General features: G+C 50.4%; 2 protein-coding genes across 2 annotated transcripts in view; one reads left to right on the forward strand and one right to left on the reverse strand.

Annotated features, from left to right (window-relative positions):
- LANCL1 (LanC like glutathione S-transferase 1) overlaps positions 1-16,823 on the reverse strand; it is a 34,111-nt gene extending 17,288 nt beyond the window's left edge. Inside the window, exons 1-3 of the mRNA XM_075933930.2 lie at positions 16,691-16,823; positions 16,328-16,424; positions 11,627-11,744 (exon numbers count right to left, since the gene is read on the reverse strand). Of these exons, the coding sequence (XP_075790045.1) occupies positions 11,627-11,744; positions 16,328-16,408 (199 nt within the window). The 5' untranslated portion in view covers positions 16,409-16,424; positions 16,691-16,823. The remainder of the gene's footprint in view (positions 1-11,626; positions 11,745-16,327; positions 16,425-16,690) is intronic.
- The window catches only part of CPS1 (carbamoyl-phosphate synthase 1), a 288,535-nt gene that overhangs the window by 94,719 nt on the left and 167,221 nt on the right, over positions 1-26,595 (forward strand). The gene's annotated exons all lie outside the window — the stretch shown is intronic.

Consider the following 26,595-nt stretch of genomic DNA (forward strand, 5'->3'; position numbering starts at 1 on the left):
CATCGCTGGAGACCTGGCTTCAGTTGAATTACTTCAGACATACGTGGCTGCCTCACTCCAACTCCCATTTGTGCCCATCTGAACTACTACACAGCTGGCCTGCCACAGCAGAGCTCTGTGAGATTTCTTCTAGACAGGCGTGATGGTGATCAGGGTAGTATCTGAAGTGGAGCATCTTCCTGGTGGGCAGTAAACAACATGGCTCACAGAGACCATGCGGGGTTGGTTTTTTCTCTAAAGATTCCCACAGGGGCACCAGTGTGTGTGCAGTGGAGTGTTCTAGTTGGTAGAATTTTGTTTTGGGAGGCTGTGTTGGAACAGACGGGCATCTATACAGTGAGATCCAAAGGGCAACAAACATGATTAGGGGTTTGGAATGGGTCCCGTATGAAGAGAGATTAAAAAGACTGGGACTTTTCAGCTTAGAAAAGAGGAGACTAAGGGGGGAATAGGACAGAGGTCTATAAAATCATGATTGGCATGGAAAAAGCGAATAAGGAAAAGTTATTTACTTATTCCCACAATAAAAGAAGTAGGGGTCACCCAATTAAATTAATGGGCAGCAGGTTTAAAACAAATAAAAGAAAGCTTTTTTTCACTCAACGAACAGTCAATCTGTGGAACTCCTTGCCAGAGGATGTGGTGAGGGGTAGGACTTTAACAGGGTTCAAAAAAGAGCTAGATAGATTCATGGAGGTTAGGTCCATCAATGGCTATTGGCCAGGCTGGGTAGGAATGGTGTCCCTAGCCTCTGTTTCTCTGGAGGTGGGTGACAAGGGAGGAATCACGTGATGATTACTTGTTGTAATCCCTCCCTCTGGGGCATCTGGTATTGGCCACTGTTGGCAGACAGGATACTGGGCTAGATGGACCTTTGGTCTGACCCAGTATGGCTGTTCTTATGTTCTTGTTCTTGCAGCAACTGCTCTAGCCATTAATAGCAGCAAGTAACAGCGGAGTTGTGAAATGTTTTAGTTTGCTTACCACCTCGTCGCAGTGTAGGTACGTCTGGTTGGATCTTCCCAAAAGATTATTGTGCGCACGCCCCCACACATGAAGCTGAGACATTACTTTAGCAATACGCTGAGTTCAGGGCTTGTGAATGGTGCTGGATTGTTACCTGCAGGCCACTGTGATAGACTACATAGGGACAGCACAACCAGCAGCAATGCAAACTTCCCCAACTTGAGCCATGCCGCCTCTGAACAGAAGGGATCTATGGCCAGGGAACAGCATACTGTCAATATCAACTCAATCTTGATCTCCTTGTGCAGAGAGCTGCTAAGGACACCAATTAGACAGTAATTTCCAGCATGCAAACTCCAGTCCACTAACTGAACTGCAGTAAGCTTACGTAACAAAGGTTATGACACCGCCATGACATGAGGGAATTTTTTTGGTGATTAACTTGGATCAGATTTAAACTTGTGATCTGGAGGAAGAAAAGGCTTCACACTCCTTCCATCAGCCCTGAAAAGCAAACCATCCAGTGCCCTCAAGGCAGGAAGTTATAAATGGGGGGAAATCCACTTAGTGGCACCTAGTAGAAAATACAAAGTTGTTTTAATTGAACTAAGGCTGGGGGATCGTGCACTGGGCATACAGAGGATGCTGCTATGCTCCCAAGATCACAAGCATTTGTAATGTTCTTTAACATCCAGTACCAAAATGTACAGAACCATTTCACTGAATCTGAGGGTAGGTAGAGACGTCAGGAGGTCATCGAGTCCAACCCCCTGCTCAATGCAAGACTAAATCAACCCTGCCGGAGCTTTGTCAAGCCGGGACTTAAAAACCGCTAGGGATGGAGATTCCACCTCCTCCCTAGGGAACCCATCCCAGTGCTTCACTGCCCACCTAGTGAAATAGTTTTTCCTAATATCCAACCTAGACCTCCCGCACTGCAATTTGAGTCCATTGCTCCTTATTCTGTCACTACTAAAAACAGCCTCTCTCCATCCTCTTTGGAACCCACCCCTTCAGGAAGTTGAAGGCTGCTATCAAATCCCCCCTCACTCTTCTCTTCCGCAGACTAAATAAACCCAAATCCCTCAGTCTCCCCTCATAATTTTTGCTGCCCTCTGCTGGACTCTCCAGTGCATCCACATCCTTTCTGTAATAGGGGCCCCCAGAATTGGACACTATACTCCAAATATGGGCCTCAGCAGCGCCACTCGACTGATAAAATGAGGGGCATAGAGGGGAATAATCACTTCCTTTGGTCTGCTAGCAATGCTCCTACTAATACAAATTCACATGCATCATATGCAAGTAAACTTCAGAGTAAAAGGCCACTATCAATTTGAATTTTAAATAGCGTGGTCCAGTGGTTAGGGAGCTGGATTCAATTCCTGGCTCTCCCATGGGGCTGCTGGGTGACCTCTGGCAAGTCACTTCATTTAGCCATGCCTCAGTTTCCCCCATCTGTAAACCGTGTCTAGACGATACCTCCTCTATAAAGCAACTTGAGAGGGATGAAAAGTGTTAGCACATATGTTAGTCTCATTAAAATAACAGTTTTTCAAAGACCATTTCTCAAGGGCCACCCTTATTGGTGTGTATTAAATTAAAAGAAAAATCTGTAATTTTTTAACTACAGATTGAACCTCTCTAGTGTGGCACTCTGTAGTCTGGCAATATCCGGGATCTGGCATGATTTTAGTTAGCCAGATGTCTGCTTATCACAGGTGAGGCCAAGTTTCCCCTGGTCCCATAAAGTTTGTTTACAGCTACCAGTCCTGGCTCTCAATGTTCTGTGCTATTTATCTCTTAATTACATTTTCTACCATCCCAGTGAGCAGTGGAAGGGTTGGTAATGCTGCTGGACAATACTGACCTCCCATGGTTCAGCAAATTCCCTGGTTCAGCACTGGTCAGGTCCCCAGCTGCTGGACTAGAGGTTCAATCTGTCGAGGTTTTCAGCTCTGTTCCTATAAGTCTTTCAAAAGCGATACCTCCAAAGATTATAGTGCCTATCCCTCCTCCCCTTCTTTCTGATGCATATGTCCGGCTGCCTGCTGCCCCTTCTATCTCAGCTTTGCTGCAGCTCACATGGACAGGCGTCCTGCTGCAGCACAGGGGAGAAAAAGAAATCACAAAGTTCGATCAGCTACTTTTGCTCGTCTCTGATAAAAAGGTATTTTAGACGGGCTGTGGCCATGGAGAGGGGTTGAACAAGGGCCATTTAATTTCACCATGAAGACAGAAGAAAGCTTCGCACCCTTTGAGCAGTCTATCTCCAAGATAAAGTCAGTAAAGGCAAAATTGCAGTTCACTGGCCCCAGGCAGAATATTTTCTGTATTTTGTGTTTTCAGTATGACTTATTTATGGTGCGATCCCACGCCCACTGGAGGCAATGGAAAAACTTCTGTTGACTTCAATGGACTTTGAATCATGCCCGGCAAGCATGGGCCTGTTCTGAAAAGTGAATGTAAAGCAACAAGGGGGAGAATCCGTAATTTTTCTCTCTCACAGGTCGCTGTCTGTGCTCAATTTTTAAAAAGATTTTTGATCCCACTTTATACTGAGTTCCTATTTCTAACTACTCTATCAAAAGGGTTAATAAACAATTAGATGTTTTCTGAGTATTAATCAATTGTCAAGATTGACAAAGAGTCTAATAGCTCACTTGGTGGCTTATACAAAAATCCATACTCATCGGTAACCCTTGATGTGTTTATAGCAATCTATAATCCATTACTCATGCCACATATGCTTATAACATTTATTAAGACTCTATTAACCCTTTTTATAGCCATTTATTCATGGAACTTTATACTGAAGCATGACAGTTAATTTATTCTTGGCCCTGCCATGCGACGTGTACTCCAAAAGCCAAACTGTATCCCTTTCATCTGGCGCAAAGTCACCAGTCATGAGAGTTCTGCAGGCCAAAACGGGATTTTAGGATCATAGACTCCTAGGGCTGGAAGAGAGCTCAGGAGGGCATCAAGTCCAGCCCCCTGCCCAAAGCAGACCAATTACAAATTTGTTACAACACAAGAAGGAATAGAACCAACCCTGCGCTCTTGGCTGGGTTTGCTTATCCAAGAGAACAGCAGCAGAAATAAAAACGCAGTATTACTAATACAGGTTGCTAAATGCAGGGGATAGGAATGAGTACAAGGTACCATGTTTACATAACTCTTGAGAGCAGATACACACTGCTAGCTCCCGCTCTTGTTCCATCTGCAACTCCAATGCTAATATGTTTCCACAAGACCATTCGATTCACAAATCCAATACTATCAGGTGTGCTCAATCTGGGACAAACCTATGTGCCTCAGCAGTGCCACTCAACTGATAAAATGACAAATGCATTGATTTAGCCCTGGGAAAGATGCTCTCCCAGAGGTGAAGTTAGTGAGGGATTTGGAAGCCCCAGGATATGTCCCTGCTCCGCAACAGATTCCCTGCATGACCTTGGGCAAGTCACTTAGACACAGCTCTACAAAGCTATTTAGGCTAACTCCTAACAAAATCCATAGAAGAGAGGAGCCAAAATACCTTTACAGATCTGCGTTTTATTCTGTCTGTGCCTCAAGTCCTGCAGGTGAAGGGAGTAATACTAGCATATTTCTCAGGGGTGGTGCAAGGGATTCAGATATCACATGAAAGGGGCAACGGACAGCTAAAGAGAGATCTGGTTGTGCCATCTGACAGTCCTCAGTGCTACTAGTCCTTTCCTCAAAACAAACAGGGTGGGATTCCCAAACATATTGGCCTTGTTCTGCTCACCCCTAGATGTGACTGGAACGGATTCCAGCTATCACTGACCTGCAGGGTTCAGCTGGCAGCTTAATTGCATCGGGGTGACAGAACAGTTCAGCCACATGTTTATTCATTGCAGGGCCGTCCTGGGTTGTTGTTTTAAAGATAGCGTTGAGCTTTTAAACACTCAAAGAGCCAATGTCCCCCCCCCCCCCTTAAGATGTCCAAGTTTTACATTTTTCCTTAACCACCAGCCGTTTTCCTTTCAAGTGATGTGAGTAAAGCCCGACACAACTTATTCTGACCTCCATAAAATGGCATTTCCCATTTAGATTCTGCCTCTGCTTCCAGACTAACAAGCTCCTAACTCTGCTGGAGACCACTTTAAATAGAGTTCCTTATATTGACTTTACTGCCTCCAAACCCACAAAGAGCCAGATACCCTAAATTAAAAACAAAGGACAGTGTCAGGATCACTGCAGGGAAGGATTTATAAGAACCCAAACTCCCTCCGTGCAGCCCAGACGTGCCCTTCCTTCCAAGCCAGGTGTGACTGGGTGTAGTAGAAACTCTCTCCTGCTACTAGCAAATGAGGATCTGCTAGGGTAGATAGGGGGAGCAGGAGGAGGGCCATAAAGCAGCTGCTTGTGAAAGGAGAGAGTCTGTATGAAGAAGGCTCGTTGCTGATACGTGCAGCTTTGGGTGTGGGGACCAACCCCTGACTTGGGGAATGCTTGTGTATTTCAGGGTGGCATCTGATAGTTTTAAAACTAATAAAAGAAAGTTCTTCTTCACACAGCGTGTAGTCAACCTGTGGAACTCCTTGCCAGAGGAGGCTGTGAAGACTAGGACTATAATAGAGTTTAAAAAGAAGCTAGATAAATTCATGGAGGTTAGGTCCATAAAAGGCTATTAGCCAGGGGATAAAATGGTGTCCTTGGCCTCTGTTTGTCAGAGGCTGGAGAGGGATGGCAGGAGACAAATCGCTTGATCATTGTCTTCGGTCCACCCTCTCTGGGGCACCTGGTGTTGGCCACTGTCGGCAGACAGGCTACTGGGCTAGATGGACCTTTGGTCTGACCAAGTACGGCCGTTCTTATGTTATCTGCTTTTCTTGGGTCAGGAGATGCATTTCTCCCAGGAAAAGGGATCTGACGTGTTGAGTTGCTACAATGCCCCTCAAAACGCTTCCCTGGCAATCCTCCAACCTCCCCTCACAGGTGCCCAGTGTTGCTCCCTCGTACGTGGCCAGGAAGGCAGCGGTCCTGCTGCTCCTTCTGGATTTCAGCACCCTGGGAGCACCTCACAGACTTCCCACAAGCGAGAATTCTAGTGACGGCAGAGAAGCTACTCCGGCTCCTGGGCGTGGTGGAGTTTTACTAGCACAGGAACGTGCAAGGGAAACAGCCCTTCTCCAAATGCACAGCCTGGCCATGGAGCTCGAAGGGCCTAATTTACTACTCGGCCCCTTGTCTACGTCCCCGAGTCAGCGTAAGACGCTCCCCAGTCAGACGGGGAGCATTGGTGCGCACTTTGCTCAGGGTGCCGGCCACTGATGGATGAGGCCTAGTAGTCTGGACCGGGCTTGTGTCCGGTCCATCTGGCCCTAGCGAAAGGTAGCTGTTCAAAAAAGCTTGGCCCTCCCGGGGTGCACAGTAACGTAACCAGCAACAGACAAAACAGAAAGAATGCTTCTCTTCCCACTTCCTTGGGCCTAGCCTAACATCCCGCAGTTCCCTCAGAGCTGACTGGGAACAGGCTGACTGAGAGCCACATGCCCGCTCTGCTCTGCCGTGCAGCTCTCCTCTTTCGTTTTCTGCTCAGGGTGCAGCTATGCTGCACCGTTATTTCGAGATCACTGGTGTCATTTCGAAATAACAGCGCGAGCGTCTACACAGCCATTCCGTTATTTCGAAGCAATTCCGAAATTACTAAACCTCATTCCACGAAGAATAACGCGTCTTCCGAAATAAGGGCCATTTAAGTTATTCCTCCCCAGTGCCTCCTGGGGCTCTAAATCGAGACAGCAGGTCTACATTAGGGAAGCCCGTCTCCGACCACTTTTGAGGCTTCCCTGCAGTGTAAACGTGCTATTTCGAAACAAGCTATTTTGGAATAACTACTCCGGAATAGCTTATTCCGAAATAGCCATGCAGTGCAGACGTACCCTCAGACACCGGTGACTATGGCTGTGGCTTTGGGAAAGGTCTGGCAAAACCCCGAGTCACAGCCTGTGACAGGGGAGAGCCATTTCTTGGTCCATACCTCTTCCCCGCCAGCCAAACGAAGGGAGATCCCCATGGGCCACAAGGCAGCTGAGCACCGCATGATAAACTAGCAGCTCAACCCAGTGCATCTGTTTCCAGAGCAGCAGAGTACATACCTCCTGGAAACCATACCGATGGCTTGCAAAGCTCACTGTGTACATCACTGGTGTCCTAGGGATAACGGTTCCCTGCCCTCGTTTTTTAACACGTTGCCCAACGATCTTGAAACAAACGCACACTGCAGGCACATGAACGGCCACCCGGTCTCCTTTTCCTTCAGGCAGGCCCTTCTTCCTCTGTAACGTACCACCCGATGCATCAACAGAGGAGGGGCTCCAGAACCTGAAAAGCAGGTGGTCGGAGGATCTGCAAAAGCACAGGCGGGCCCGCTTTGCCTCGCTCCCTGTCAGCTGATGCATGAGGCTCACGGACTTGAAGATACAGTGTGGGCCAGTGGACAGGGGGCTGGGTGACTTCAACCGGATCACTCCTCCATTTCTTCTCTTATCCACCGTCCAGTTAGACTGTTCAGGGCCATGCCGATACACAAACAGAAAGGATGTGGACACACTAGAGCGGGTCCAGCGGAGGGCAACCAAAATGATTCGGGGGCTGGAGCACATGGCCTATGAGGAGAGGCTGAGGGATTTGGGCTTATTTAGTCTGCAGGGGTATATCTACACTACCCCGCTAGTTCGAACTAGGGTGGTAATGTAGGCATACCGCACTTGCAAATGAAGCCCGGGATTTGAATTTCCCGGGCTTCATTTGCATAAGCGGGGAGCCGCCATTTTTAAAACCCCGCTGGTTCGAACCCCGTGCAGCGCGGCTACACGGGGCACGAACTAGGTAGTTCGAACTAGGCTTCCTAGTTCGAACTACCTAGTTCGTGCCCCGTGTAGCCGCGCTGCACGGGGTTCGAACCAGCGGGGTTTTAAAAATGGCGGGTCCCCGCTTATGCAAATGAAGCCCGGGAAATTCAAATCCCGGGCTTCATTTGCAAGTGCGGTATGCCTACATTACCCTCCTAGTTCGAACTAGCAGGGTAGTGTAGACATACCCCAGAAGAGAGGAGTGAGCGGGGATTTGAGAGCAGCCTTCAACTACCTGAAGGGAGGTTCCAAAGAGGATGGAGAGAGGCTGTTCTCAGTGGTGGCAGATGGCAGAACAAGGAGCAATGGTCTCAAGTTACAGTGGTGGAGGTCTAGGTTGGATATTACAGTGGTGGTGGTCTAGGAAAAACTATTTCTCTAGGAGGGTGGAGGGGCACTTGGTTGGGTTCCCTAGGGAGGGGGTGGAATCTCCATCTCTAGAGATTTTTAAGTCCTGACTTGACAAAGCCCCAGCTGGGATGATTTAATTGGGGTTGGTCCTGCTTTGGGCAAAGGGTTGGACTTGACGACCCTCTCAGATCTCTTCCAGCCCACAGATTCTATGAAACTGCAGTGGTTTAAAAACAATTCTGCAAAGGACCAGTGTATCCCTGCAAAAAGAGTTTACTACAATCGAACTGAGATCAATAACTTACATGCAAGCGATACCGATATCAGCCAGCTTTGAGATTCAAGTGCCTGCACAGAGTTTTGCATTGATTTAGCTAAAGTGGTTAAAAAAAAAAACCCCAAACTCTGAACTGCTGCAATTTTGGGTGTAGGCCATATTTGTGTGTCTGTACAATGTCCGGATCTCTCTTGGGGATCCGATGTTCTACGGCAATACAAATTAAACCCCAGGGGTTTGCTCATTATTTTGGATTAGCTCAATGCAGCGGCTTAAGTGAGTTGTAAGTGTTTGTTATTCGAGGCAGTGAAAATAGTGAAGTCCTCCCCATGACGCTAGTGCCTCTTGACACTAGAAATCAGGATTCCCCCACACAAACACAGGTCAGTGAGATGGGGTCTTGCAAGCAGGCGATGGAACGAATCAACAGAAGACATCTGACGTCTAATTCCAGCATATAGCAGGCATGGCCAGGCATAATGGAGTACTCTCAGGTATGCTACATCTCACAGGAGGAAAAATGCTCCCTGAAATCCACAGCTATTCATTCCAAATATCTCTTATTAGCAGCCACGGCGCGCTGATTTCAGACGCCTGGGCGATGATTTATATGAGAAGATACTCAACAAGCCTTTTCTACATAAGCAATTAAGAGGAAAAGCTGCTGTCACGGCCCAATTAATTTTCTATCCAGAAACAACGTTGAATAAATTAATCTAGCGACGATTAGCAGGGGGAAAACGGATACAGAATAATATCAGCATGTTCCGTTTCTCTGGCTGCAACCAACAGCAAATCCTTCATCGTCTTCTCCTAAATGACAAGCCCAGAAGGGTCTGTGCCCGGATGGAAAGAAAAGGGAGAAGGAAGAATCCCTTTTGTGTAACTCCCTTCCAAATAAAAATGGGTGGAAATCCTACCCCTAGCATTCAGAGAATCCTAGGGTTGGAAGAGACTTCTGGGGTCATCAAGTCCAATCCCCTGCTACAAGCAGGCCCAATCACCACTAACTCATCCCTGCCAGGACTTTTGTCCAGCTGTGACTTAAAAGCCTCTAGGGATGGAGAGTCCCTATTGTAGGATGCTCCTTAAGGCCATGCCATGGAGGCACAAGCCTGCTTCTTTATGGGAGTTGAGCTCTTCCTGCCGAACACTGTAAGGCCTTGTCTTCACTCTGCAGAAGAGCAACAGTGCCCTAATCCATCTTTCAGAGTTTGATTTAGCGAGTCTAGTTAAGACTTGCTAAATCCAACTCAGAGGGCGCCCTCGCCAGTACTCCTGCTTTGGCGAGGAGTAAGGGAAGCAGATGGGAGCATTTTCTCCCATCAGCCTCCACTTTGAGGATGCCGCCTAGATTGTCTTAAGGGAAGCTGACCCCAGCTACTTATTCTACGTCGCTGGAGTTGCGAACTTTAAGCTGAGTTGCCGGGTCTAGCGTAGACTTGGCCTAGTAGTGTAGGCTTGCTAATGTCGCTTTATCCTCCAACCTTACAGCTTGCCTCGATCCGACCCCCCAAGGCTCAGAGCTCCCCCATCTAGCACTGGGAAGCCGACACTGGTGCTCCAGCCACCTCCCCGTGGGGGTGGAGCACACAAAATGTACTAGCCTGGACCCCACTGGCATGCGAGGGGAATGTGGGGAGTGTCTCTCCTTCTCAGTCGGCTGCCACGTCAGTGACGGTTTGTGGTGTGGCCCCCTCCCCAACTGATTTTTCTGTGGGTCAGCAGCCCCCGACCCAAAAAAGGTTCCCCACCCCTGCCCTAGGCACAACTGCTGCTCCTGCGGCCCATGCTTCGGCAGGCACATTACCGCGTGTAGCGCGCTGACTCTACAACCGCTAGCACAAGCAGAACTACGTGAGGTGGGACTCTCACCCTCCCGGTGCAGACAAAACCTTAGAGTGTGACTTCCTGTTGGGATGGGGGGACGAGTTACCGGAAGCAGCGCCTGGTGCGTGTCAGGGCGACTCTGGCTACTTTCTAGATCTGACTTCGAGTTATTTTGGAAGCTACCAAGAGAGAAATCAGTTCACAGGCCGGGTTTCCCCTGACTTACAGGCTGCTTTGGGTTTCCTCTCCCTCTCCTTCTCACAGACACTGAGGCAGAACCAGTTTTGGATCAGGCCGTTGGCATTAGCAGACAGCCCGGAGCAAAAGCAGGAAGCACCTGGGGATCGTGCTACATCATAGAAATAAGGGTAAAAAATAAGCCCCCCTGGAACATTCACGGGGAAACCAACAGTCGCCGATTTCAGTGCTTAGGCACCTTCCATAACCGAGCCAGTCACCCTTCACTGACGGCCGCGGGGTTCAAACCTTTTTCCTCGCGACCCAGTTGAAGAAAATCGTTGATGTCTGCGACCCAACATAACGGTCTCTTTTGACCAGAGTGAGGGCTATGGGGTGGGGTTGGTGCATGGGGGTGAGGAGAGGGCTCCATCTGGATCTGCAGGTTCTGAGGTGGGGTAGGATGAGGGGCTGGCGTATTACAGGGGGTTCCAGGCTGGAGGGCAGGGCAGAGTTGCTCAGGAAGCTCTTGGCAGGGCTGAGGGTGGGTTTCAGGGGAGGTGCAAGCGCCGTCTGGGGGTGCAGGCTCGGGGGTGGGAGGGAGACGAGGTGTTTGCAGTGTAGGAGGGGGCTCAGGGCTGGGGCAGGAGGGGTTGGGGCCTGGGCTTTCCTCTGCCAGCTCCCAGTTACTGCAGCAGGGGTGCTGAGGTAACTTCCGGCCTGTCCCGGCACCGCGGACGGCACTGAGCCCCGGAAGGACCATTAGCTGGCCTGGTTTCTAGGCTGAGGTGCACACAGGTGGCTCTGCGCGTGGTGTTCACCAATAGGCCCCGGCCCCCAGAACCGATGCCCAGGGTGGAGGCCGGGCTGGGAACCCCATCCAGCCCTGCTTAGAAGCTGGACCTGCTGCTGGCCACTTCTGGGGCACAGCGGGGTCTGCAGCGCCAGGACAGAGAGGAATCCTGACGTTGCCCTCCCCCCCCACGGGTCACCCAAAAGCCAAGCCACCTAGGCCCTAATGCAGTGTTGCTTTTTCTTTACTGATGGAGGCAGCGCTGGGATGAGTCTAGCCCCAAAAGACAACACTTGCTCTTTCCTAGTCCAATGGTTAGTTGAAATGTCCTTGTTACGGTGTTGTTACCTGCCCAGCCAGTGTAGCCAGTGCAGTCCCTGGGGTCAGCAGATTTCAAGCCTCTCTCCATCTGCTGAACCAGCTCCCTGATCTTATTGTTCAGGCGCTGCGTGAACTCGGGCGTCAGCTGTGAATAGCAAAGAAATACCGCAGTAAGTCAGTATCCGTAAACAGATTGGCCGGGGGCACAGCAACGGGAGGGAGAGCATGGATTATACCGGGGACTTGGAATTCTCAATCAGCGAGCACAGCCAGAAATGCTCTTAAAAAAATAATTGGCTGGCTGCAGTAAGAGGTCCTGGAACCTCTGCCTGTTAGCGGCAGGACAACCTTTCCTCGCAGCTCTGACTTGCCACCGGAGTGCAAAGCCACAGGTGTCTGGGCCCAGCGGGAAAACTCAAGGAAGCTGAGAGCAGCAGCATCCCTGCTCCAAAAAGAAACCCGACTTTATCCCAGCCTGTGCCCATCCAGGGCATGGTGCAGACGCAACTCTTCGGGCTGGCTTTTCACCAGCTGCCGGCTCGGAAGCCCCGGGCTAGTCTCTCTGCTGCACCGGGGTGGTGCTGTGATTTAATCCCCATATTTGTGAGGGAGAGACAGCTTTAATCTAAAACAAAGAGCTCAGTGTGGGGCAGCTTAACAATAACAAATCACCCACCCGGGCATGGGTTTTCCAGTATAATATTTCCATCGGTGGCAAAAACATTCCACCTGACGTCCACCAGTGCAAGGCAAGATCTTAACACGTCAGGCCCTGCACTTCTTCCAGTTTAAGACAAGGACCAACTTTTCATTGAGGAACTGTTGGCAGCTGTGGATAATGCCTGTGGACAGTCCAGCCTCTGTGGACTCCCTGCAGCAGTCCCCACAATTCACGGGTATAAAACGTTTATCCCCAATCACAAAGAACGAGATCTGGCTTTCAGGGGGGCCTAAACGTGGACCAGAGCATAGCATGCTAGTCTGGGACTCAGGCAACGTGGACTCTGCTCCTGGCTCTGGGAAAATCATGGCCTCTCCATGCCTCAGTTTCTCCATGAAATTGGGTACCTACCTCGAAAAGTGTTGGTCCAAAAGAGGCCACATTTTGACCATCCTCAATTTTAAAAGGGTCATTTTAGTGGCATCCTTCTGAACCCCAACATCTCGGTGGCTCTTTACATTCGTCAGTACTGCCCTAGCTGTTACGAATAAGATGCAATCCCCTCAATAGAAATCCTCCCCTTTTCCACACCCTGTCTCCCACAGGGCTAAACATGCTCCCTAAAAACTTTTTATGTTTTCAAAACCAAGCCTCCATCAAGGGGTATTTGCTGTGGTTTTCCAAGCTGCTGGATTTTGGTACAGTGAACTGTAACATTTTGTTCATTCCCCTATCGGCGTATTTTAATTGCTTTGTCCTGGAAAAAAAAAAAAGGTAATGAAACCAAGTAATAGGCTGGAAAAAATGGAATTAATTCGTAGTGCTTGGTTCCAAACCTACTGCTCTGATTGCAGGCCATTCACAGCACTGTTGGGAACACTACTCCTTTACAGGTCTAGAGCGCAAGATCGTCTAAGTCAGGAGTGGGCCATAATTTTTGATGGGGGGGGGCATGCCAAGATTTTGGCAAGCGGTCAACAAGGGCTGCACTTGTTCTATGGAGGGTCTGGGATGGAAGTTGGGTGCAGAAGGAAGCTTGGGGCAGGAGTCTGGAATGCAAGGGAAGGTGTGAGGGGGGCTTGGATGAAGGAGGGGGCTGTGACCTGGGGCAGGGAGGAGCAGGGTGCAGAGGATCTGGGTTGTGACCTGGGGCGGGGAATTGGGGGTGCAGGGTCTGGGAGGGAGTTGTGAGCTGGAGTGGGGGGTGCAGAGGGTTTGGATAGTGACCTGGGTCAGGAGATGGAGGTGTAGCAGCAGGTGCAGGGTTGGGGAGGGTCAACAGAAGGTGAGAGACCATGCTGGGGGACGGACACACACACATACACACCCACCCACCCCCCTTTTCAGAGAGAGTGGGGGAGGGAACCAATGCTTTGAAGGAAAGAGTATTTTTCTGTTTGGTACCTAAGTAATAGAAGTGATGATATGACGTGGACCAGTATTATTAAACAGCGTTCCACAAGCATTCACATGGTACAAAGTTGCGTCAGCTAGAAAAAACCAGCTGCAGCTTAGGTAGATCCCAGCTCATCACTTTACAAATCTAATCAGGTCACCGTCCCTTCATTTTTTGTGTAGCCTGCCATTTAAGTAACTCGGAAGCTGCAATCCAGGCTGTGGTCTTGAGGTTAATACCTTAAAGAGGGCACACATCTCTTGGGGCCAGTCCCCCAAGCAGAAAGATTTTGAACTAGTTCTGCTTGTTTGAATCAGTTTTCCAAAACCTGGTGCAAAAAGGGCGTTGTGCCAAAAATTGTGATTGTTGTTTACTGTCTAGGGCAGTGTTTCCCAACCAGTGGTACAAGTACCCTCCAGCACTCGAGAGAAGTCTGGGGGGTACGTCGACACAACTGACGTTTGGAGAAAACTGAATGTGTGTTTTAAGTTTTACAGCGCTTTATTATTTGTGTACTTTTTACACCTAAATATTTCATCGCCCGCCTGGCTAGGAGTAAGCTGTTTAAACAAATGTATGCAATGGTAGAAAACAAATGGTGTCTCTGAAATCTATAGGTACTGGGGGTATTTATTTTTTTAAGGGGTACTTTATAAAAAAAAAGTTTAGAAACATTGGTCTAAGGCATCGGCACTAGATGCAAGAGCCCTGCTCGCTTAAATGTCCGACAAAAGACTTTTCATTGTATATCCTACTATACTTATAAAAAAGTTCTTCCTGCAGGACAACAGAGTGATGTCATCATGTCGCTCTCCCCTAAGCCCCATGGCCTCCCCTCTCTCTCCTCCCCGCTGCGTGCCCCATAACGGGGTCGACAGCCTATGGCGCGCGAGGTCTACCTCATGGCGGGTGGCTGCCAGTGTTTGAAAAACAGCTGTTCCCTTGCCCCAGGTGCAGGACCCTTGCGGTAGTGGGTGGGAAGGGAGAGAAAGTACTTGGCTGGGGGAGGCAGAAGGGGCCCGGGCTGGCAGAAGGTGGGAAGGAAAAGGGACTGCGTCTGGCATAGCTGCAGCCTGGCCCTCCCCAGTGGCTTGGGGGAGAGCTAACCCCTGTGACGGGGGGTTGGTAGGCGTGGCGAGCAAGGAGCGCAGCCCCCTAGTCTATATATGAGATAGATAATATGCGTCTAAAATTGCTGAGTGGATAAAAGTGCAGTGACTCAGAACTGACTTGTCAGGGTCTGACCCGGGAAGCAAATTTCAGCGAAACACTCTGGAATCAAAACTGCAGGTAGCAACCAATCGCGGTAAACACTAGCCACTCAATGGTCTCTCAGGTTTTCCAAATCCAGAAAGGCACGCTTGCAAGCGGCTTCCCGGCAGGGATGAGACAGCAGCTTGGTTGCACTTGAAGAGTGCTGTGTTTGCGCATCTCTCACAAAGGGGAGACTGCAAATCTGCTCTGCCAAAGTGAGGCAGAAAGCATCTGTAGTACGTACATGTCCAGACAGCTCTGCCTGGCTCGGAGAGGCACTGCTGAAAAAACAGAGCCAGACTAAGCAGGGTGGAGGTGAGGCTGCCAAAGCAAATGCCCTGTGGTGCTTGAATGCTTTGCTGTTTTCACAACACTTAGCACTTACGCAGCACATTTCATCTTTGAAGAGTGTTACAGACGTTAATTACTGATGCTCTCTGTGTAGCAAGTTTTCATTTACTGATAGAGAAACTGAAGCGGAGAGATTAAGTGACTTGCCCAGGGCCATGTAGAGTCAGCGACTAGAATATTGGCTCCCAGACACATTCTCAGACCACACCTATCCCTGAACAGCTGTACGAGCCATTCAACTTTCCTTTCCAGATATTCCAATAAAATGCAACGCTGCTTCTAACCCAATATCTGTATCAACAGGTAGATGTAGCCACACTGGCTATACTGTCACTGTTTTTACCCAGAACTACGGAGGCTTTACAAGTGTGTCTCTGATTTGTGTCTGTATGTTGTGATTTCTTGTCCAACAAACCTACAGCAAGCGGCAGTCAGAAAGGAAAAGCTTTGTTGCTTATTTGCTCCTACTCTCAGGGTGTTTATTACGCAAGTGAAGTCAGAATCCTATCTACAATCTCAAAGAGCGTGGCGTTGGAGATTGGTTCTTGCCCCATTCCCACGCTCTTCTGGAAACTGTCAACACACCCCTGTAAGGCCCCTCACAGGAGCCAGTGATGTGGATCACACAGCGCCCTTGCCCGGGTGCATGGGCTGAGCCTTTTCTCCTGCATCAAAACCATCAGCCTTTTGCCTCCCCCCGCTACAAAAAATTCAACTCAGCTCATGATTTTATGAAACGGAGGCAGCTCATACTGAGAGACCTGCCCCAGAGGACAAAGGCAGATACCGGACCCAGACGCCTAGGTACGCCTACGAGAAGGCCAAGGAAGCGCATTAAAAGCACTTTTAAAAAACGTCCAAGGGGCTTATTGACGTGGAAGGCGCAAGCCCTGTCCTGCGGCATTGCCGAAGAGCGATCCCTGCCTTTCTGCGGATAGCTGGGGCACAGCTGCCATGCCAGAGCAACATGGGAGGGAATAATTAACCTCCCCCACGCCAGTGCCCCCTGGTAAGAAAGAAAACACCCCAGCCCTGTACACTGAAGTCACTGAGAGCCCCAACTCACCCGCCCTGAAGAGTCAAAGTAAGCTGTGGCCAGGGACTTGTCATAGTCGGCGTAAGGATTCGGGAAGGCCCGTTGGGCCATAGTGGCAACAGCAAACCTGCAAGAGAGCGAAGAGAAAAGGCTGGGATCCAGGAATGGGAGCAGGCAGAGGGTGTGACCACTGCCAACCCCCCACCCAGCTGCCTAGGCGCTGCAGAGCCAGCAGGCCAGACTCTGCAGCTGCCCCCCTTCTGGCCCACAGGAGAGGAGCCCAGGGACTGGAGATGCAGCCCAGAGGGGTAGCCCCTCTCCCCCCACTGTGCAATGCCCCCCCTCCCCTCCCCGGGACACGGGATCCCACCGAGCACCCGCCTTCCCCCTCACCCTGCAGCTGAGCCAGCGAGCAGCCCCGATCTGACTTTTCCACCTCCCACTTCCTGCCGCCACAAACCAATGAGCGCGCTGCGGGCCGGGCCAGCCCGCCACACGCCCCGCCGGCTGCTTAAAGAGACAGGCGGGCGGGAGAGCGGCCGGGCCGGGCCGCCCCGGGGGAGCGCGTCGGGCCTGCGGGCAGCGCCACGGCGGATGGGGAGAAGCGGGGCCGGCGCTGGCTCCCCAGCGCGCTGCCCGGTCCCACGGCCAGTCGGGAGGGGCCGCAGGTGACCGGGTGAGCTGCGCAGAGCTGGGATCAGACACGTGAATAGCCACCCCAGAGTGACAACAGCGTTACACAACTACACCCCAGAGTGACAACAGCGTTACACACCCCACCCCAGAGACACAACAGCGTTACACAACTACACCCCAGAGTGACAACAGCGTTACACACCCCACCCCAGAGACACAACAGCGTTACACAACTACACCCCAGAGTGACAACAGCGTTACACAACTACACCCCACAGACACAACAGCGTTACACACCCCACCCCAGAGACACAACAGCGTTACACAACTACACCCCACAGACACACAACAGCGTTACACACCCCACCCCAGAGTGACAACAGCGTTACACAACTACACCCCACAGACACACAACAGCATTACACACCCCACCCCAGAGACACACAACAGCATTACACAACTACACCACAGACATACAACAGTGTTACACACCCCACCCCACAGACACACAACAGCCTTACACCCCCCCACCCCCTCCCCCACCCCAGAGACACACAACAGCGTTACACCCCCCACCCCAGACACACAACAGCGTTACACAACTACACACCAGAGACATACAACAGCGTTACACACCCCCATTAGAAATACACAACAGCATTACACACCCCACCCCAGACATAACAGCGTTACACACCCCCACTAGAGCTACACAACAGCGTTACACACCCCACCCCAGAGACAAACAACAGCGTTACATACCCCACCCCAGAGACACAATAGCATTACACACCCCACCCCACAGACACACAACAGCATTACACACCCCACCCCAGAGACACAATAGCGTTACACACCCCACCCCAGAGACACAACAGCATTACACAACTACACCCCACAGACACACAAAAGCGTTACACACCCACCCCAGAGACACAACCGGGTTACACACCCCACCCCACAGACACACAACAGCGTTACACACTCCACCCTACCCCACAGACACAACAGCATTACACACCCCACCTCAGAGACACAACAGCATTACACAACTACACCCCACAGACACACAACAGCGTTACACACCCCACCCCAGACACACAACAGTGTTACACAACTACACACCACAGACACACAACAGCATTACACACCCCACCCCAGAGACACAACAGCGTTACACAACTACACACCACAGACACACAACAGCATTACACACCCCACCCCAGAGACACAACAGCGTTACACAACTACACACCACAGACACACAACAGCGTTACACACCCACCCCAGAGACACAACAGCGTTACACAACTACACACCACAGACACACAACAGCATTACAAACCCCACCCCACCCCACAGACACAACAGCGTTACACACCCCACCCCAGACACACAACAGCATTACACAACTAAACCCCACAGACACACAACGTTACACACCCCACCCCAGACACACAACAGCTTTACACACCCCACCCCAGACACACAACAGTGTTACACAATTACACACCACAGACACACAACAGCGTTACACACCCCACCCCACAGACACACAACAGTGTTACACACACACCACAGAGACACAATAGCGTTTCACAACTACACCACACAGACACACAACAGCATTACACACCCCACCCCAGAGACACAACAGCGTTACACAACTACACCCCACAGATCTTGCATGATCTCAAAATAAAAAAGGAGTCATATAAAAAATGGAACCTAGGACAACTAACAAAGGATGAATATAGGCAAGCAACACGGGAATGCCGGGTCAAGATTAGAAAGGCAAAGGCACAAAATGAGATCAAACTAGCTACAGGTATAAAGGGAAACAAGAAGACCTTTTATAAATACATTAAAAGGAAGAGGAAGACCAAGGACAGGGTAGGCCCACTGCTTAGTGAGGAAGGAGAAGCAATAACAGGGAACTTGGAAATGGCGGAGATGCTCAATGACTTCTTTGTTTCGGTCTTCACCGAGAAGTCTGGAGGTGTGCCTAACGTAATGAATACAAGCAGAGAGAGGGTAAGTTTAGAAGATAGGATACACAAAGAACAAGTTAAAAATCACTTAGGAAAGTTAGATGTCAGCAAGTCACCAGGTCCTGATGAAATGCATCCCAGGATACTCAAGGAGCTGATAGAGGAGGTATCTGAGCCTTTAGCTATGATCTTTGAAAAATCATGGCAGACAGGGGAGATTCCAGAAGACTGGAAAAGGGCAAATATTGTGCCCATCTATAAAAAGGGGAATAAGAACAACCCAGGAAACTACAGACCGGTCAGTTTAACGTCTGTCCCAGGGAAGATAATGGAGCAGGTAATTAAGGAAATCATATGCAAACACTTGGAAGGTAATAAAGTGATAGGGAATAGCCAGCATGGGTTTGTGAAGAACAAGTCATGCCAAACTAATCTGATAGCTTTCTTTGATAAGATAACGAGCCTTGTGGATAAGGGAGAAGCGGTGGATGTCATATACCTAGACTTTAGTAAGGCATTTGATACGGTCTCGTATGATATTCTTATTGATAAACTAGGCAAATATAACTTAGATAGGGCCACGATAAGGTGGGTGCATAATTGGCTGGATGACCGTAGTCAGAGAGTTGTTGTTAACGGTTCTAAATCCTGCTGGAAAGGGATAACAAGTGGAGTTCCTCAAGGGTCTGTTTTGGGACCCATACTGTTCAATATCTTCATCAATGATGTAGATATTGGGATAGAGAGTACGCTTATTAAGTTTGCAGATGATACCAAACTGGGTGGGGTTGCGACTTCTTTGGAGGATAGGGACATAATTCAAAATGACCTTAGCAAGTTAGAGAAATGGTCAGAGGGAAACAGGATGAGGTTTAATAAAGAGAAATGCAAAGTGCTCCACTTAGGAAGGACCAATCAGTTCCATACATGCAAGATGGGAAGCGACTGTCTAGGAAGGAGCATGGCGGAAAGGGATCTAGGGGTCATAGTGGCCCATAAGTTGAATATGAGTCAACAGTGTGATGCTGTTGCAAAAAAAGCAAATATGATTCTAGGTTGTATCAACAGGTGTGTTGTAAGCAAAACTCGTGAAGTCATTCTGCCGCTCTACTCTGCACTAGTTAGGCCTCAGCTGGAGTACTGTGTCCAGTTCTGGGCACCACATTTCAAGAAAGATGTGGAGAAATTGGAAAGGGTACAGAGAAGAGTGACAAGAATGATTAAAGGTTTAGAGAACATGACCTATGAAGCCAGGCTTCATGAACTGGGCTTGTTTAGTTTGGAAAAAAGAAGATAAAGGGGGGACATGATAGCGGTTTTCAAATATCTAAAAGGGTGTCACAAGGAGGAAGGAGAAAATTTGTTCCTCTTGGTTTCTGAGGACAGGACAAGGAGTAATGGGCTTAAAGTGCAGCAGGGGAGGTTTAGATTGGACATTAGGAAAAAATTCCTGTCAGGGTGGTCAAATATTGGAATAAATTGCCAAGGGAGGTGGTGGAATCTCCCTCTCTGGAGATATTTAAGAACAGGTTAGATAGACATCTGTCAGGGATGGTGTAGACGGAGCTTGATCCTGCCTTGAGGGCGGGGGGCTGGACTCGATGACCTCTCGAGGTCCCTTCCAGTCCTATGATTCTATGATTCTATGACACGCAACAGTGTTACACACCCCACCCCAGAAACACACAACAGCATTATACAACTACACCACAGACACACAACAGTGTTACACACCCCACCCAACAGACACACAACAGCCTTACACACCCTCATCCCAGACACACAACAGCATTACAAACTCCCACCCCAGACACACACAACAGCGTTACACCCCCCACCCCAGACACACAACAGTGTTACACAACTACACACCACAGACACACAACAGCGTTACACACCCCACCCCACAGACACAACAGCATTACACAATAATACCCCACAGACACACACCAGCATTACACACCCCACCCCACAGACACAACAGCGTTACACACCCCACCCCAGACACACAACAGCATTACACACCCCGCCCCAGAGACACAACCACGTTGCACACCCCACCCCACAGACACAACAGCGTTACACAACTACACAACACAGACACACAACAGTGTTACACACCCCACCCCAGAGACACACAACAGCATTATACAACTACACCACAGACACACAACAGTGTTACACACCCCACCCCAGAGACACACAACAGCCTTACACACCCTCATCCCAGACACACAACAGCATTACAAACCCCCACCCCAGACACACACAACAGCGTTACACCCTCTACCCCAGACACACAACAGCATTACACAACTACACACCAGAGACACACAACAGCGTTACACACCCCCATTAGAAATACACAGCATTACACACCCCACCCCAGAGACACAACAGCGTTACACACCCCACCCCAGAGACACACAACAGCATTACACAACTAAACCCCACAGACACACAACAACGTTACACACCCAACCGCAGACACACAACAGCTTTACACACCCCACCCCAGAGACACAACAGCGTTACACAATTACACACCACACACACACAACAGCGTTACACACCCCACCCCACAGACACACAACAGTGTTACACACACCCCACAGAGACACAATAGCATTTCACAACTACACCACACAGACACACAACAGCGTTACACACCCCACCCCAGAGACACAACCGCGTTACATACCCCACCCCACAGACACACAACAGCGTTACACACCCCACCCCACAGACACAATAGTGTTACATACCCCACCCCAGAGACACAACAGCGTTACACACCCCACCCCACAGACACACAAAAGCGTTACACGCCCACCCCAGAGACACAACCGCGTTACACACCCCACCCCACAGACACAACAGCATTACACAGCTACACCCCACAGACACACAACAGCATTACACACCCCACCCCGAGACACAACAGCGTTACACAACTACACCCCACAGACATGCAACAGTGTTACACACCCCACCCCACAGACACACAACAGCCTTACACACCCTCATCCCAGACACAAAACAGCATTACAAACCCCTACCCCAGACACACACAACAGCATTATGCCCCCCACCCCAGACACACAACAGCGTTACACAACTACACACCACAGACACACTACAGCGTTACACACCCCACCCCACAGACACAACAGCATTACACAATAACACCCCACAGACACACACCAGCATTACACACCCCACCCCACAGACACAACAGCGTTACACACCCCACCCCAGAGACACAGCCGCGTTACACACCCCACCCCACAGACACAACAGTGTTACACAACTACACACCACAGACACACAACAGTGTTACACACCCCACCCCAGAGACACACAACAGCATTACACAACTACACCACAGACACACAACAGTGTTACACACCCCACCCCACAGACACACAACAGCCTTACACACCCTCATCCCAGACACACAACAGCATTACAAACCCCCACCCCAGACACACACAACAGTGTTACACCCCCACCCCAGACACACAACAGCGTTACACAACTACACACCAGAGACACACAACAGCGTTACACACCCCCATTAGAAATACACAGCATTACACACCCCACCCCAGAGACATAACAGCGTTACACACCCCCACTAGAGATACACAACAGCGTTACACACCCCCATTAGAAATACACAGCATTACACACCCCACCCCAGAGACATAACAGCGTTACACACCCCCACTAGAGATACACAACAGCGTTACACAGCCCACCCCAGAGTCACATAGCAGCATTACACACCCACACTAGAGACACAGAAGAGCGTTACAGAACTCCACCCCAGAGAAAAACAACAGCATTACACACCCCCATTCCAGAGTCACACAACAGCATTACACACCCCACCCCAGAGACATAATAGCGTTACACACCCCACACCACAGACACACAACAGCGTTACACACCCCACCACAGAGACACAACAGCATTACACAAGTACACCCCACAGACACACAAAAGTGTTACACACCCACCCTAGAGAGACAACCGCGTTACATACCCCACCCCACAGACACTACAATGTTACACACCCCACCCCAGAGACACAAAAGCATTACACAACTACACACCACAGAAACACAACAGCGTTACACACCCCACCGAATAGACACACAATAGCGTTACACAGCCCACCCCAGAGACACAACAGCGTTACACAACTACATCCCACAGACACACAACAGCATCACACACCCCACCCCAGAGACACAACAGCGTTACACAACTACACACCACAGACACACAACAGAGTTACACACCCCACCGAATAGACACACACCAGCATTACACACCCCACCCCAGACACACAACAGCATTACACACCCCACCCCAGAGACACAACCGCGTTACACACCCCACCCCACAGACACAACAGCGTTTCACAACTACACACCACAGACACACAACAGTGTTACACACCCCACCCCAGAGACACAACAGCATTATAGAACTACAGAATTTTTAGCATTGCGTACGCAAATGTTACACTCATCCTCTTCCTACCAGAATCCTGCTCTGGGGTGTTTTAATGGCATCTTCTGTAAACTACTGACATGATTTGTATTACAGCAGTGTCAACTGAGACCAGGCCCCCAGTACGTACATTTACTAGGAGATAGACCTGCCCGTAAGAGCTTATAGCCCAAACAGAAATGGATGGGAGGTGAAATTGAGGCACAGAGGGGTGAAGTGTCTCACCCAAGGTCACCCAGTAGGCCAGTGGCAGAGCCAGCAGCAGTCTCAGGGGGTACGTCTACACTACAGCGCTAGTTCGAACTAACTTAGTTCAAATTAGTTAATTCGAACTAAGCTAGTTCGAACTAACGCATCTAGAACTAAAAACTAGTTCGAACTAGCGTTTTGCTAGTTCGAACTAGTAAGTCCACATTGAGTGGACTCTGAACAGGGCTTAAGGATGGCCGGAAGCAGTGCCGGCAGGGCATAAAAGGAGGACTTAGAGCATGGAGATGCTGTCTCAGGCTAGCCGAGGGCTGCGCTTAAAGGGTCCCGACCCCCACCCCGGACACACAGTTCTAAGGGGTGCCCCGCTTGCAAAGAAGTTCTGGCTTGGAGTGCCCTGAGTGCCCACACTGGGCACATCACACCACTCGGCCATCAGCCCGGCTGCACTTGCCGCAGGCTGCCATCTGGGGAGAGGGAGTAATTGGGGGGCTGCAGGAGAGCTTCCACCCCCAGAAGCCCGCAGAGCCAGCCCAGTCCTCCCCATCGGGGGCTCGTACCCCATTCCTCCCTCACCTCCTTCCACTTACCCTTCCCTAGCCCCCCTTCTTATTGATGTACAAAATAAAGATAACGTTTCTTCCAACATTGACTCTGTCTTTATTGAACAAAAACTGGGGGAGACTGGGAAAAGGAGGTGGGAGAGGGGAAGAGAAAGTCTGGGAGAGGGGAGGGCAACTAACATGATCAGGGGTTGGGAACAGGTCCCAGATGAAGAAAGGCTACAGAGACTGGGACTGTTCAGCTTAGAAAAGAGGAGACGGAGCGGGGACAGGATAGAGGTCTCTAAAAGCAGGGGTTGGGTGGAGAGGGTGCATTCAGAAAAGTTCTTCCTGAGTTCCCATAAAGAAGGACTAGAAGACACCAAAGGAAAGGAATGGGTATCAGGCTTCAAACTAGTAAGAGAAAGTTGTTGTTCTTGACAAAGCAAATAGTTAACCTGCGGAACTCCTTGCTGCAGGAGGCTGTGAAGGCTACAACTAGAACAGAGTTTAAAGGGAAGTGAGATAAAGTGATGGAGGTTGGGTCCATGGAGTCCTATTAGCCAGAGGGTAGGAGTGGTGTCCCTGCCCAAAGTTTGTGGAAGGCTGGAGAGGGATGGCACGAGACAAATGGCTTGGTCACTGTCTTCGGTCCATCCCCTCCAGGGTCCCTAGGGTTGGCCGCTGTTGGCAGACAGGCTACTGGGCTAGATGGACCTTTGGTCTGACCCAGTACGGCCATTGTAAGCTCAGGGCTCAGGGTCGGGGGTCTCAGTGGACCCCCTTGATTTTCATGCACACCTGGTCCTGGGTGGCCAGGCTGGCAGCTCTCCTGCCCTAGACGGCCACTTTCCTGTGCCTAGTGCGGAGATCGTGGACGAGGTCCACGATGTCCGCACTAGCCCAGGAAGGTGCCCGCCTCTTGCGGTCCAGGGCAAGCTCCCGGGAGCCGCCAGCCTGGTCCCGGCAAGAGGGGGTGGGCTGGGGGGCATCGGGTGGGTGGCTCTGTGCCGTGCCAGGTGCAGGGTCTGCTAGCTGGGTGCTGGCAGGCTTGCACCTGGCACGGGCACCGTAGCCAGCCCGTGCCCCTTTAAGGGGTCCGGGGCCGGGAGAGGGGCATAGAGTTTCCCTGGTGTTGGCCAGAGTGGCCACCAGGGAAACCTGGGGAGGGCTAGCCTCCCACTAGTTCGAACTAAAGGGCTACACAGCCCTTAGTTCGAACTAGCTAGTTCGAACTAGGCGTTAGTCCTCGTAAAATGAGGTTTACCTAGTTCGAACTAAGCGCTCCGCTAGTTCGATTCAAATTCGAACTAGCGGAGCGCTAGTGTAGCACCTATTAAAGTTAGTTCGAACTAACGTCCGTTAGTTCGAACTAACTTTGTAGTGTAGACATACCCAGGAAATAGATCACTAGGGGTATGTCTACACTACAAAGTTAATACAAACTAACTTTCATAGGCGCTACACTAGCGCATCGCTAGTTTGAACTTAATTCAAACTAGTGGAGCGCTTAGTTCGAACTAGGTAAACCTCATTGCACGAGGACTAAGCCTAGTTCGAACTTACTAGTTCAAATTAAGGGCTGTGTAGCCCCTTAATTCGAACTAGTGGGAGGCTAGCCCTCTCCAGCTTTTCCTGGTGGCCACTCTGGGCACCACCAGGGAAACTCATATGTCCCCCTCCCGGTCCTGGAGCCCTTAAAGGGGCATGGGCTGGCTACGGTGCCCGTGCCAGATGCAAGTCTGCCAGCACCCAGCCAGCAGACCCTGCACCTGGCACGCCATGAGCCAGCCACCTGATGCCCCCCAGCCCTCCGCCTCTTCCCGGGAAAAGGCTGGCGGCTCTCGGGAGCCTGGCCAGGACCGCAAGAGGCGGGCACCCGCCTGGTCTAGTGCAGACATCGTGGACCTCGTCCACGAACTCCGCACTAGGCACAGGAAAGTGGCCGTCTAGGGCAGGAGAGCTGCCAGCCTGGCCACCCAGGAGCAGGTTTGCATGAAAATCAGGGTGGTCCACTGAGACCCCCGACCCTGAGCCCTGAGCTTAGAATGGCCGTACTGGGTCAGACCAAAGGTCCATCTAGTCCAGTAGCCTGTCTGCCGACAGCAGCCAACCCTAGGTACCCTGGAGGAGATGGACCAAAGGCAGTAACCAAGCCATTTGTCTCGTGCCATCCCTCTCCAGCCTTCCACAAACTTTGGGCAGGGACATCATTTCTACCCCCTCGCTAATACCACTCCATGGACCCAACCTCCATGACTTTATCTCACTTCCCTTTAAACTCTGTTCCAGTTCTAGCCTTCACAGCCTCCTGCAGCAAGGAGTTCCACAGGTTGACTCTTTGCTTTGTGAAGAACAACTTTCTGTTACTAGTTTGAAGCCTGCTACCCATTCCTTTCCT

Source organism: Pelodiscus sinensis, chromosome 7 (genome assembly GCF_052426305.1).
Source record: "Pelodiscus sinensis isolate ZL-2025 chromosome 7, ASM5242630v1, whole genome shotgun sequence".
NCBI classification, from domain to species: Eukaryota; Metazoa; Chordata; order Testudines; family Trionychidae; genus Pelodiscus; species Pelodiscus sinensis.